The following is a 13783-nucleotide window of genomic DNA, read 5'->3' as shown; positions in this document are numbered from 1 at the left end:
ACTTTGCTGTTTGATGAATGTTTTTCAGTATTTTTTTTCCTGAAAAAGTTTTGAAAAATGGCTGGTAGCAAAAAAAAAAAAAATTGACATGTCACAACTTTGAGGCTACGTGCACACGATGCGGATTTGCTGCGGATCCGCAGAGGATTTTTCCACGCAGAAAAGCTGCAGATCCGCACTGTGATGTACAGTACAATGTTATTCAATGGGATAAAAATAAAAAGCTGTGCAGATGGTGCAGAAAAATCAGTGTGGAATTGCTGCGGATTTCAAAGAAGTGCATGTCACTTCTTTTGTGCGGATCTGCAGCGTTTCTGCACCCCTCCATGTTAGGCTACTTTCACACTAGCGTCGTACGACGCACGACGAATTGCGTCATTGCGACGTACCGACGCAAGCAGTGAAAGCGCCGCACAACGGGGGCAGCGGATGCTGTTTTTCAATGCATCCGCTGCCCCATTGTGATGTGCGGGGAGGCGGGGGCGGAGTTCCGGCCGCGCATGCGCAGTCGGAAAAGACGGTCTCGACGCACCAAAAAACGTTACATGCAAAGTTTTTTGGTGGCGACAGGACTGACGCAACACGACGCAACCGTCGCATGACGGTTGCGACGTGTCGCACTGCGTCGCTAATGCAAGGCTATGGAGAAAAAACGCATCCTGCAGGCACTTTTGCAGGATGCGTTTTTTCTACAAAACGACGCATAGCGACGCAGTGCACGACGCTAGTGTGAAAGTAGCCTTAAAAATCCGCAGTGGCAAAAAACGCAGAAAATCCGCACAGAATCCGCAACAATTCCGCATAACAACCGCACAAAATCCGCAGCAGATCTGCGGCTGCGGATTCTGTCAGGAGCTGCGGATTTTGTGCAGAAAATTCTTTTCCTACGTGTGCACATAGCCTGAGGCAAATTCCTCTTGGAATCAGCTCCAAACTTGACAGATCAAGTCAAAAGGCTGCAAAAAACACTTCAAGGGTATGTTCACTCTCACAAATTTTTTTCTACTTTGTTTTAGGCATGGATTCTGTACTAAAATTGACCAAAAAAAATCTGGTCACAAGATTTATTTATTTGAATGAGAAAACATGCCTATGATGATTTTTCATGTGTATTAGGCCACATTCACACGTTCAGTTTTTACTGCAGTATTTGTAAGCCAAAACCAGGAGTGGGTAATAAATGCAGAAGTGGTGACGTGTTTCTCTTTTACTTTTCCTCTGTTCTCCTCCTGGTTTTGGATTATAAATACAGAGGTAAAATACTGACTAAATACGTGTACAAAAAAAAGCATATATCAATTTTTGGAGCGAAAATTGTGTTTTTACAGCATAACCACGTAAAAAAAAACCACACCATACTGATCTATCCAATATTATAGTCGAAAACTCAGTGTCAACACCCGCAGCAAAAAAATATGCATATCTTTGTTTTATAAGCAGTTTAGAGATGTGGCTTTTTAGGAAAGGAAAATCCATGTAAAAAAAGAAACACCTATGAACCTACTCCCCAGTACTGCTTAAGGCCCCCTTCACATGTACGTGTGGCATTATATTTATTTTACTCACTTATATAGCGCCATTAATTCCACAGCGCTTTCCAGACATAACCAGAATCCGTTTTTTTCCACTGATACCACATGTACCTATTATAATCTGGTGATCTTTACATTTCCATGTTTTTACACAGACCGTGTGTCTGTGTGAACAACACGGAGACACCTCAGTTTATTTCCGGCAGCACGGATGACAAGGGCCAATACCAATTTACGGGTCCGTGAAGAACATGTACAGCCATCCGTGTGCCATCCCGTGTTTAACGTTGCAAAGCATAGGAGAAGCTTTTTAATTTCAGTCTTTCTTTATCCATACCAGAAAAACACGGATGACACACTGATCCAAAACACTAAAGACACGGGTACTGTTCTTTTCCAGTACCAGTTTTATACAGACGTGTGAAGGGAGCCTAAAAAAAAAACTTCAAAAACAGTCCAACTCGGGAGAACACATCGTTTTAGGCTAGATCTGCTTACCAAATATCTAATGGCGAAGCTAGACATGCCCACAGCGCCCACCAAAATGGTCTACACCTGTTCACAGATATATTATGTCTATAACCAGCTGATAATATATGATTACACATTTGATTACGGTTTCTGACTTTTAGAAAACTGCATACAAAAACACGTTTGGATCATTTATGTGGGGAATGTTCACCAAATTTGGTATATCCTAACAATTTCTGCAGTAACTGATGATATTCTGGTGATCTTGGTGCCAGTTAAACTGTATGCGTCGCCTGCTGTTGGATACCAAAAATGGGATCAGTTGTGCGATTGGCTTATTCCTCATTAAACTAACTTATTAGGCACAATGCACATAGCACACATGGGGATCTCAGTCAAGATAACAGTTGGCCGAGTAAGCATGCAGCCAATACCTTTACTATATTATTATTATTATTATTATTATTATTTATTGTTATAGCGCCATTTATTCCATGGCGCTTTACATGTAAGGAGGGGTATACATAATAAAAACAAGTACAATAATCTTAAACAATACAAGTCAGAACTGGTACAGGAGGAGAGAGGACCCTGCCCGCGAATATATACCCACGAACATTAATATTGCACCGAGATGTTACCTTTAAGTGAACTAAATCCCATTCATGCAAAGGGTCTGAAAACCACATGGCTTTGAGTGCACGCTGCGTTCACTTGCAGTTTCCCTTTAGACTTCAATGGAAAAAAATAATATACTGTACAGAATAAGAACACAGTATACTCATTAGGCTACTTTCACACTAGCGTCGTGCACTGAACGTCGCTATGCGTCGTTTTGTAGAAAAAACGCATCCTGCAAAAGTGCTTGCAGGATGCGTTTTTTCTCCATAGACTTGCATTAGCGACTCATTGCCACACGTTGCAACCGTCGTGCGACGGTTGCGTCGGTCCGTCGCCACCAAAAAACGTTGCATGTAACGTTTTTTGGTGCGTCGAGATTGTCTTTTCCGGCCCCCGCCTCCCCGCACATCACAATGGGGCAGTGGATGCGTTGAAAAACAGCATCCGCTGCCCCCGTTGTGAGGCGCTTTCACTGCTTGCGTCGGTACGTCGCAACAACGCAATTCGTCGTACGACGCTAGTGTGAAAGTAGCCTTAGGCTACGTTCACATTTGCGTTGTGCGCCGCAGCGTCGGCGACACAACGCACAACGCAAACAAAAACGCAGCAAAACGCATGCACAACGCTGCGTTTTGCGACGCATGCGTCCTTTTTTTGGTTGATTTTGGACGCAGCAAAAATGCAACTTGCTGCGTCCTCTGCGCCCGGACGCGTGCGCCGCAGTGACGCATGCGTCGCAAAACGCAAGTGCAACGCATGTCCATGCGCCCCCATGCTAAATATAGGGGCGCATGACGCATGCGGCGACGCTGCGGCGCAGACCGCAAATGTGAACGTAGACTTAGTCGGCTGTCAGACAAACAATGTTTTTGCTGGCATCTATCTTCGCCATCTATCCCATACACAGGAGTGCTCACTCAGCCGAGCACTCCTGTTTTATATGAGTGCTGCCTCGGACAAGGAACGCAACGCGATACTCACACACGATGGTGACACGAGCTTGACAACTGCATTGAAATACATGCCGTCACGCTAGGGTCAGGAGAGCCTTAGGTCAGTCCAAGCATTGTGTTGCGTTCTTCGTCCAAGTTATATAGCCGTCGTGACTCTTCCCTTCGAGAACAAAAGGGTCAGTAGTCTCTTGACATGCAGGATCCTTAACTCCCCCAACAATCGTCTAGGGTACTGATACACATTCGACTGTAGGCCAAACCCCTTGCTATTGGTGGATTCGACTGACAGTCTAGTGTGTGTGGGGTGTAAGAGTGAATTCAGGCATTGCAGATTTCCTACAGAAATTTCTAGTCATCTGAATGAGGCTTGCAGAAATCCAGGAGCTTGCTACAAGAACAAGCCCTTCCACTTGAATGAAACCAGTATTTAGTTGACGAAATTACTGCAAAACATTTGCCACTTGTCAATATATCCCAAAATGGTGTTGCCCATGGTCTATTTGTTGGACTCAGCACTACTGATTGCGTAAATACATTCTAAAGCATCCCACACACATTAGATGTCTGTTGACCAATTGCTCAGTTGGCAGCTATCTCTGCTGTCTCACCGATACACAGGAATGCTCACTCGTTCGAGCACTCCTGTGTTCTCTATGAAAGAAGCTGCTAGACGTGTGGTGGCAGCTTATCTCAGGAAAAAAAAAGATTGCCAGTCCGAAATCGTACATACCGGATCCTTAACTTCTCTGACAATCATCTGTTTCATCATGTAATCGGCTGAACCCAATAACTTTTCTCTCATGTATATATTGTGACCTAAAGGAACCCCATACAAATTTAGTGAAAACTGTTCAAACAGATGATCATAGCCCCAAACAGATCACAGACTACATATGCTAATATTGAATTTTTTTTGGCCAATAATGCAATCAATGCTGATCTTCGGCTGAAAAAATCCAACACGCTCAACTAGTGTTTTGAACAATTACAAATGTTTGTCGGTCTGTCAGAATCAATGATCGTTCAATTCACTGATCCAGCTGATTAATGAACAGTCTAATATGTATTGGCTCCCAAAAAGAATGTCATTGCAAGCTTTTAAAAGGGTGTTTTTAAGTTTCATGAAACCCCTGTCTTGACGGCAGATTTAAAAAAAAAAAAAAAAACAGAAAAAGAAAAAGCTGGTTTTACCCACCCTCCCCGCGTCCGGCGCTAATTCTCCACCACTGCTCCCAGTGTCTGTTATTGTCTGCAGTGCTGGCGACAAGTTGACAGTGCTGCAGCCAATAAAGTGACCTCATACTATTGACGTGAAGTCAGCAATGCAGACTATAACAGACACAGGGGCAGCGGTAGAGACCCATCGCAGGACCCTGGGAGGGTGAGGAAATTACAGTTTGTTTTTTTAAAACAAACTGCAGGTGATGGACAGCAGATTTCTAAAACCAGAATCACCATTTTTAATTTGCTGTGATTAGAGTTGTTTGCATAGAGAATAGGAATATGTAGCAAGATGAAGGGACCACATGGTGACACCAATAGTGTGAGCTCCATATTGCCATACACCTCTGTATACAAACAGTTGTCATTTGTGGGAAGCCTAATAGCAATATCATACGGTGTAAAGTAGGCCCAGAGTAATCACAGTCCTGAGAGACAAAACGAATGTGTACAGGTAAAAAGTGAAGGAACTAATTAACGAGATATTTATACAAATCATTCTCTAGAAAGCCTGGAGCCCGAGGTAGAATCTGGCAGCTAGACTGTCTGGCTCCAGAGATGTATTGCTAGCATGAATCTCCTGTACCTGCACACATGTGCCTTACATATGTGTATAACTACAACCACATGTACGGACGCTCACACACTAAACAGTTTGATTTCCCTTTAAGAAAAAAAAGTTACTTCAAGCAAAATTCTATTTATATGCAGGCGAGCTGTGTCTGTGTAATCAATGGAGTCTCTGGACGTTAATCTATAGCAGCTGCTCTCAGAGACGGGCTGGCTCTGTGAAACCTCACACACCATAACACAAGCCAGGCCTGGACCCTGATAATGTCCACAGAGCAACCAGAATTCAACTTCTCATTCCCTTGGCTTTTTGTCAAGTTTATTTCTCTAAGATGAATTTTGCTTTCAGTCACAAAACATATTAGTACTACTTGGTTTTGGCTTCGTTTCTAATCCTAAAAAATAAAATTTAGGCTACAAACTAAATAGAAAATGTGACTGACCAATATAATGACTTCTAACGTCTATTAATAAGCCACATGCACAATGGAGTTCAATCTTATCTACTTCACTGTGTACACTGGAGACATGGAAACATATGGTTGCAATTAATGATTGAAACTCTATACAAGATTTATCTATTTATATAAATCGGTACATGGGATTCATCCTTAGGAAGCCATTCCAAAATGCCATAATACATAAATGAAAGCCTGACATGCTTGAATATATCATTGAAGTTGCAGGCCCAAAGCCACCATATTATGGCATTACTTTGTGGCCTGACATTGGTCTTGTTATATGGGCATTCTGTGAATCTAAATAACTAACCACATCAACATCATGAAGCTTAGTGATGACATTTCTTGTTCTTAACATAGGCAGGGGAGTAATTAATAGATGCAGGAGTTGCCATCGCACCCAGGCCCCGAAGCCTAAGGGGTCGAAAAAGTCCCTTTGGTTCATACTAATAAAGACTTGCAATTATTGGGGGTCCTGTTGGAACTTTTGCATTGGGCTCCTGAGTTTCAAGTTACGCCACTGAGGATAGGTGATAGGTTATTTCCAGTGAAGGACCTCAAAAGGGTAGGGACTACATGGCGACCTGTGTCACACAACCAAAAACATCTTTGCAACCTGTGTGCCACGCGACTACTTTAGAGCTCCAATTTTGCTGTTAATAAAACAGCCAAATTGGACTCAAGCCACATGTGATTTGGATTGAAGTCTTTGGCAAATGAGTCACATGTGACTTGCAACAAGGGACAGAAAATCCAACACATTTGGAAAAAATTACGACTGTTGCAGCAGGTTGCAATACGACACCACAGGAAGTCATTCCATGCAATGTTGCAACGCAACACTGTGATTTCATTGTTGCATGTAGCCTATGTCTCAATATCTTTGCTGATACAATTGCATTTTTGAATGCACAAGAGGCAAATACATCAGTTCCTATCGTGCAGCCAAGGTCGAGCTGCAGCAGCAAAAAACAAGTAGGTCATTCAATATGGAGTCCAAAAAAGTGCAAAATAAAGAGTAAAATCTTGCAAAACCCACTTACAAGAAAATAACTGGTCCAATTATTGTGGGCCACAAAGATGGCTGCTGCAGAACAGTTTGTATATATTTATTATATATACACACCCACTACAAATAGGCCTAAGTGTGGATGAAATGTGAACATACAAATCAATGTTCATATATGGACTAAAGACTAAGAAACATCAGTGGTATTGCCCGACAGCCTAATTTGTGTGGGGGCCTCCCGACTCTCCCCCGAGAGCTCCCATAGAGAAAAGGGGAAGTCAGTTAAGATATCAGCCAACCAACCTCTTGGCCAACAGTTACCGTATCTAAACTCCAACCTGTAGCAGCTGTCTGCAAGATCTGCAATTCTAGAACAGCTCCCTTACAAAGTTTGCTTATACTGCCTAAGGCTTGTTCTGCTGATATATCCTATGGGAATATACCCTAGGCTTAGCCCAAGTTCCCACAAGGGAAAACTTTTGGGTTTTTTAACTGCATTTTTATCATTTCTTTCCTGTTGGTGCAAGCTTGACACTTTTTGGGCACTTTTTGAATGGAGAAACATTGGGATTCTGCATTTAAAAATGCAATTGCATTTCTTTACATTAATTTATTCAGTTCCTTTATAGAAGCATATAGCATCCTTAAACGCACGGTGGGGATGACTTTACATGAAATCCCATCCAATTTGCTTGAACTGTTAACTTAGATTTTCCCCACGAAAAAAAAAGCACAGCATTTACACCACATGAGAACATGGCTTGAGGCAAGGTTTACATCTGTGCAATAATTTTTTTTTTTATCACAGGAGCACGAAAACTGATTCCCAACGGCACACCACAGATCTCAGTGATGGTGTTTGTCAATTTATTGGGAAAATAGTGCTATCTGCAATGGATTATTCAGCCCAGCAAAGCCTTATTGGATTTAGTACCAGCATCAAAAACTGCATATATGATCCCCATAAACGGAAAGTAAAGTCTATAACATAACTATAATAACTTGGATTTGAGTTTGAAGGAGTCCTACCTACCATTTTGGGAACTGTCGCCAATGGAATGTAAATACTATGAAGTATGGATGGCATATTCTGGCCCATAGACAACAGCCAAAAAAGGATCGACCTGCGCTACTGTATATAGAAGACAGACCTCCTGCTAGACTGTATATGCTGCGTACATTTTATGGTGAGATAAACAGAACACCAAGAAGAGACATAATATTTATAGAACTGAGAACGAACTAGTACTAACATCCAATATATACACACGATATACGCAGCCACCACGTGCCATCGGATCATCGTCCTGCAAGAACATCTGTCCATTCAGCAACAGATAACATCAGACAACATGTTGTCCTAGATGTAGAACCGCTATAGGATTGCTGGTCCAATTATGTTACATTGATGTGGTGGGATCCTCACAAATGGCCATAGACCATGCCGGACCAGACTTTTTAAGTGTCTCGCATTGTAGTCTTAACAATTCGATCATGACACAATCAAGAATCCAAGATTATCCCTCATCCTCCACCACTGGTACAGCACCACAACATCACACACGTATATGCAATGTGGGCATTAGCACTTTCACCACTTACCAGCCAAGACCTGGCTCATCTAAACAACCCACATCACACATAGCATTATGATGACATCACCAAGGACATGCTATAAACTAGGACATCATGCAACTATAACGGTGATGATAACCCATCTACAATCAGAACTGATCTCCTGAAGGCATCGAAGAGCAATGACGTACAGGTTTATGAATTATCACTGTTAGCTTTTCTTGATAGAAGGAAAGAAGATAATAATAAGGAGTTCACCCTGAATAAGTGCTCTCACCATCATCTGGGATAATTTTTACACTATAATTCCCAAAGCACACGGCTTAGAGGACACAGTAACTCCAACCAACAAGTGAGAATGAAAGAATAAAGAATAAGATACTTACACTGGAATGATCCTGGGATTCCCACCATCTTATATATCCTCTATAGGAAGACAATCTACTGTCTGTGCCCTCCTGCAATTGCTCCTTACCACACAAGAGGTTACAGGGCCTCTGCTGGAGGAGCCTGGAGGATAGGGGGCTGGGAGGAGGACAAGGAAAAGGGGGCAGGGAAACAGTCCTCCTTCCCAGTTTCTAGGGTGGACCTCACACTCCTACAGGAAACACCTCCCTCCTATAGTACATAGCATTACATGTCCACATAGCTGAGCTGTTCTATTTCGGCATTATGGGATAAAACAAGGAAAAATGAAAGAAGGTCATCACATAGTAAGCAGATCACACATCCATCTGCACTGATATAAAGCTATATTCATACTGTGTCTATAGGATAGCATCCTGGAAATTCTCACTTTACAGAATTATTTCACACATATGAAGATCTCATTTCTTTACAGTCATGATTTTCTTTTTTAGAGCATTTTTTTATTATGTGGCATACTTAATGCTGTATGGGTATGTTCCACATAGTGAATATGCATCAAATTGTCTCCCGCAGTTTTGTGTGAGAAATCTGCGTATTATAGCAACTGCTTCATGAATGAGATATCAAGAAATATACAAACTAAGTTCTCGCTATGAGTTTTTGGTGAGCTTTTAAACGTGTAGGAAGATGGACCCGGCCAGGGATGCTTCTCTTATCCTGATTCTGGAACTATCGGGGCTGTCACCATTGTTGCAGGGGGAAAAGCTTTCCAACCCGGACAGACCTTTGCACTTGACTGCAGGGGGGCTTGTTGGGTATAAAAGGGGCGGTGCGCTGCAAAGCGGGACACTTGGCGGGAAGACAGAGCACGCAGCAAGAGAAGGTTGACTCCCTCTCTGCAGAACTGCACAACAATTCAGGCCCGCGCTGCTGTACCTCAGACCCTGTGCACACTGACCATGGGAGACTTGAGGTGGTGTGTCCGTCCATCCTTACTACTGGAGCTCTCACCCGCTCCGCTACCGGCCGTGAGTGTGTGGCCGGAACTGACCAGGTGGACAGTCGAGGACCTGGTACCTACACCCCCGGCATCAGCGCTGTTCAGCGATATCTTCCAGCGGAGGCAGACACTTAGCTACTTTCAAACTTGCGTTTTTTGCAATCTGTCACAATCCGTCGTTTTGGGCAAAAAACGGATCCTGCAAATGTGCTCGCAGAATGTGTTATTTGCCCATAGACTTGTATTAGTGCGACGGAGCCGTCGTGTTTTGACGGACCGTCATCCTAAAAAAAAGTTCAATGTAACGTTTTTTTGTCCGTCGCGTCCGCCATTTTCTACCGCGCATGCACGGCCGAAACTCCTCCCCGGACTTCAGAATGGGCAGCGGATGCGTTGAAAAACTGCGTCCGCTGCCCACGTCGTGCACAAATTTCACACTGTGCATCAGTACATCGGCCCGACGCATAGCGATGGACCTGTACTGACGCAAGTGTGAAAGTAGCCTTAGTGTACTTTGCCCCGGCAACTCGTTACCTCGTCTGAGACGGCCACGATACGCCATTTCCATCGGGAGACAGTGCTTCACCTTCCTCCAGGGACAGGCCAGAGACTTCACATGTCACCTACGGCGCCACCGTGGGATTCCAAGCTTCCACCGCCCGGAAACCATCAGACTGATAAGTTTACCAGTTTCCTAACCCTTTGTTCCTACCCTGACATCAAGCCCAAGTTTATTCCCCCCTTAATCTTGTCTCTGCCTTCGTGGAGTAATCACTGTAATAAACCCGTTAACTCTTGTTCTGCCTCCTGCTCGTCACTGCATCCCACGTTCCTGCTATCTTACACATGCGTATTTTAGTGGTGTAAGAAATGCAGCGTCTTAGGGTATGTGTCCACGGTCAGTAAACGCTGCGTGTTTGACGCTGCAGCGTCAAACACGCAGCGTCCAGATGTTCCAGCATAGTGGAGGGGATTTTTTTAAATCCCGTGTCCACTATGCGTGGAAATCTTTGCACATTTTCTGCATCTCTTGGCAGGATAAACTTTGCAGAAACATGAAATTTTAGTGCATTTCAGTGGCAGAAACTTATCGAAAACACATGTAATCCGCACCCTGCGTAAATAGTGGATATCCCCCACAAGAGACTCCATTTTAGAAACTTCACCCCTCAATGAATTTATCTAGAAGGTGTGGTGAGCACATTGAACCTGCGGATGCTACACAGAATTTTATAACAAGCCGTGAATAAAAATAAAAAATTCCCACATTTTCACAAGGTTAACAGGAGAAAATGGACAGCTAAATATGTTTACTTTCTCCTGAGTACGCCGATACCCCAGATGTGGTGGAAATCTTCTGCTTGGGCACACGTCAGGGCTCGGTAGGAAAGGAGCACCAAATGACTTCTGGAACACAATTTTTAATGGAATAGCTTGTGGATACCATGTCACATTTGAAGAGCCCCCGGCATGCCAAAACAGCAGAAATCCCCACAAGGGACAACCATTTTGCAATCTATACCTCTCAAGCAATTAATCTAGGGGTGTAGTGAGTATTTTTAACCCTCAGGCGATTAACAAAATTGTATGACATTGGGCTGAATCAATGGAAAATTACAATTTTTTTCCACTAAGATATTGTTTTGACCCCAAGTTTTCAATTTTCGGGAGGGTTAATACAAATTGTTGTGCAATTTCTCCTGAGTACACCGATACCCCATATGTGGTTGAAAACTACTTTTGAGGCACCTTTACTGGCTATTAAAATTAATAAATTAATTGCCAGAAAAGGCTATGCAGTCAGCTGCGGGCTGATATTCATAGCCGAGCAAGGGGCTATGGATATTGGCCGCCCCCCGGCTACAGACACCAGCAGACAGCCGCCCAAGAAATTGTGGCGCTTAACCAATCTCTTTCCACTGCCCTGTAGCAGTGACATATTGTTATGCCATCCTATACTTACCTTTCCGGCCGGCGCGCTCAGGACGCTCCTCCTCGCTCCTCTGTCTCTGCTTTCCGGGGTGCTCGTCCCTTTGCCGGTCCGCGCATGCGCAGACGGGCTTCTCATACCGCCGGGGCTTCTGGGAGTTCGTGACCCATTGGCTCCGCCCCCAATATGGCGGCGCCCATCGGGTATTTCACTCCTGCAGTTGTTCTGGTTAGACGCCTTTGCGTCTATCGTGTTTGTCGGCTATCCCTTTAGTTTCCTTGGCTCCACCAGCGTTTACTCTGTTTTGGTCCTTGTCTCATTGTTGCCTTCCTTACCACTCCAGTGTTCCTGCCTCCGTGCCAGTCCTGTGTTCCTGTCTCTGTGCCAGCCCTGTGTTCCTGCCTCCGTGCCAGCCCTGTGTTCCTGCCTCCGTACCACTCCAGTGTTCCTGCCTCCGTGCCAGTCCTGTGTTCCTGTCTCCGTGCCAGCCCTGTGTTCCTGCCTCCGTACCACTCCAGTGTTCCTGCCTCCGTGCCAGTCCTGTGTTCCTGTCTCCGTGCCAGCCCTGTGTTCCTGCCTCCGTACCAGTCCAGTGTTCCTGCCTCCGTGCCAGTCCTGTGTTCCTGCCGTCTCGCCAGTCCCGTGTTCCTGCCGTCTTGCCAGTCCCGTGTTCCAGCTGTTCTTGCCAGCCCTGTGTTTCTGACGTTCCCCATCTACCGTGTGTCTCCTTCATACCGGTCAGTACTTTTTCCCTACATACTTTGCTCGTCCTGTGACTCTTCTTATCTGTTTGCCTCTGTGACACCACCTCTCCCTTTTCTTCTGATCCATCTCTGGTTCTTATATCAGTCGTCCCTTTGGCTCCGGCAGTCGCGGCTTCATCCTCCGTGGGCCTGCCCCAAACACTCCCTGTATAGGGGGTGGCTCCATCTGGTCCGCTCGCCTTCGGGGGCTCTGTAGCCGTGACCCAGAGGGTCCACTACTCGGGTCGTAATAGTACGCAAAGGCCATGGATCCCGCTGGAGCTGCGGCCGCTCAGAAGGAACTAGTTTTCCTTCGGGAGAATCAAAGTCGGATGATGTCCTTCATGAAATCCATGGACTCCCGACTTTCTGCTCTTCAGACCTCGGGGAATGCCTCCCAGTTAGCCAGTTTACAACAAGAGCTGGTACAGCAGCGGGACACTCAGTCCCATATTTTGAGTTATATGGCATCTGTCGATTCCCGACTCCTTTCTTTACAGACTGCGGCGCCTGTTCCTGCGCCTGCTCCTGCTCCTCATCCCCCTCCCCAATTGGCTAAACCTCCTCGTTTTAATGGTGATCCCAAATTTTGCCGGGGATTTCTAAATCAGTCTTGTCTTCATTTTGAGCTCCTTCCCCAGCAATACCCTTCTGAACGGGCCAAGATAGCCTTTATTATTTCTCATTTGGAGGGAGATGCGCTAGCATGGGTTAACCCTCTCTAGCGCGGTGGTTAACCAATTAACATCTTTTTTGGAGACGTTTCGTCGAGTGTTCGACGAACCAGGTCGTTTGGCTTCCACCACAGAAGCCCTGTTTAATTTACAGCAGGGGTCTCTAACTGTTGGGCAATATGCTATTCAGTTCCGAACTTTATCTACCGATTTAGGTTGGAATAATGAGGCGTTGGTTGGGGCTTTCTGGCGGGGGCTTTCCAGTCGTATCAAGGATGAATTAGCTGGCCGGGATACTCCTACTATTTTGGAGGATTTAATTTCTTTAGCTACGCGAATAGATCTTCGCTTTCAGGAGCGAGCTCGGGAGAGAAAATTTCTGCGTTCTTCCATGACTTCCCGCAGACCTCCCAGTCCTCGTCCCAGGGTCGCTGCTTCAGTTTCTGCCCCCGAACCGATGCAAGTGGATCGTGTTAAACTCTCCGAACAACGTCGCAAGGAGAGGCGTACCCAGGGTCTCTGTTTTTACTGTGGAAGTCCCTCACATCTTCTTCGAGCTTGCCCTGACCGTCCGGAAAACTCCTCTGCCTAGGTCAGGTAAGAGAGGCCTCCCTAAGTACATGTGAAACCTCTCAACCCATCACGTTGCCCGTT

The 13783-nt window shown here is 44.9% G+C and overlaps 1 protein-coding gene across 4 annotated transcripts in view; it reads right to left on the bottom strand.

The window, feature by feature from the left end:
• Positions 1–9021, bottom strand: part of CBFA2T2 (CBFA2/RUNX1 partner transcriptional co-repressor 2) — a 45258-nt gene extending 36237 nt beyond the window's left edge. For 2 of the 4 annotated variants that reach the window (XM_077251945.1, XM_077251946.1), the window contains exon 1: positions 8800–8965. In XM_077251945.1, the coding sequence (XP_077108060.1) occupies positions 8800–8827 (28 nt within the window). In that variant the 5' untranslated portion in view covers positions 8828–8965. Of the gene's footprint in view, positions 1–8799 lie in introns of all 4 variants that reach the window. The other 2 variants (XM_077251941.1, XM_077251940.1) reach the window with 2 other exon arrangements.
• Between the last annotated feature and the right edge of the window lie 4762 nt (positions 9022–13783).

Source organism: Ranitomeya variabilis, chromosome 4 (genome assembly GCF_051348905.1).
Source record: "Ranitomeya variabilis isolate aRanVar5 chromosome 4, aRanVar5.hap1, whole genome shotgun sequence".
Classification (NCBI taxonomy): Eukaryota; Metazoa; Chordata; class Amphibia; order Anura; family Dendrobatidae; genus Ranitomeya; species Ranitomeya variabilis.
This window is presented reverse-complemented; position numbering and strand designations above follow the sequence as displayed.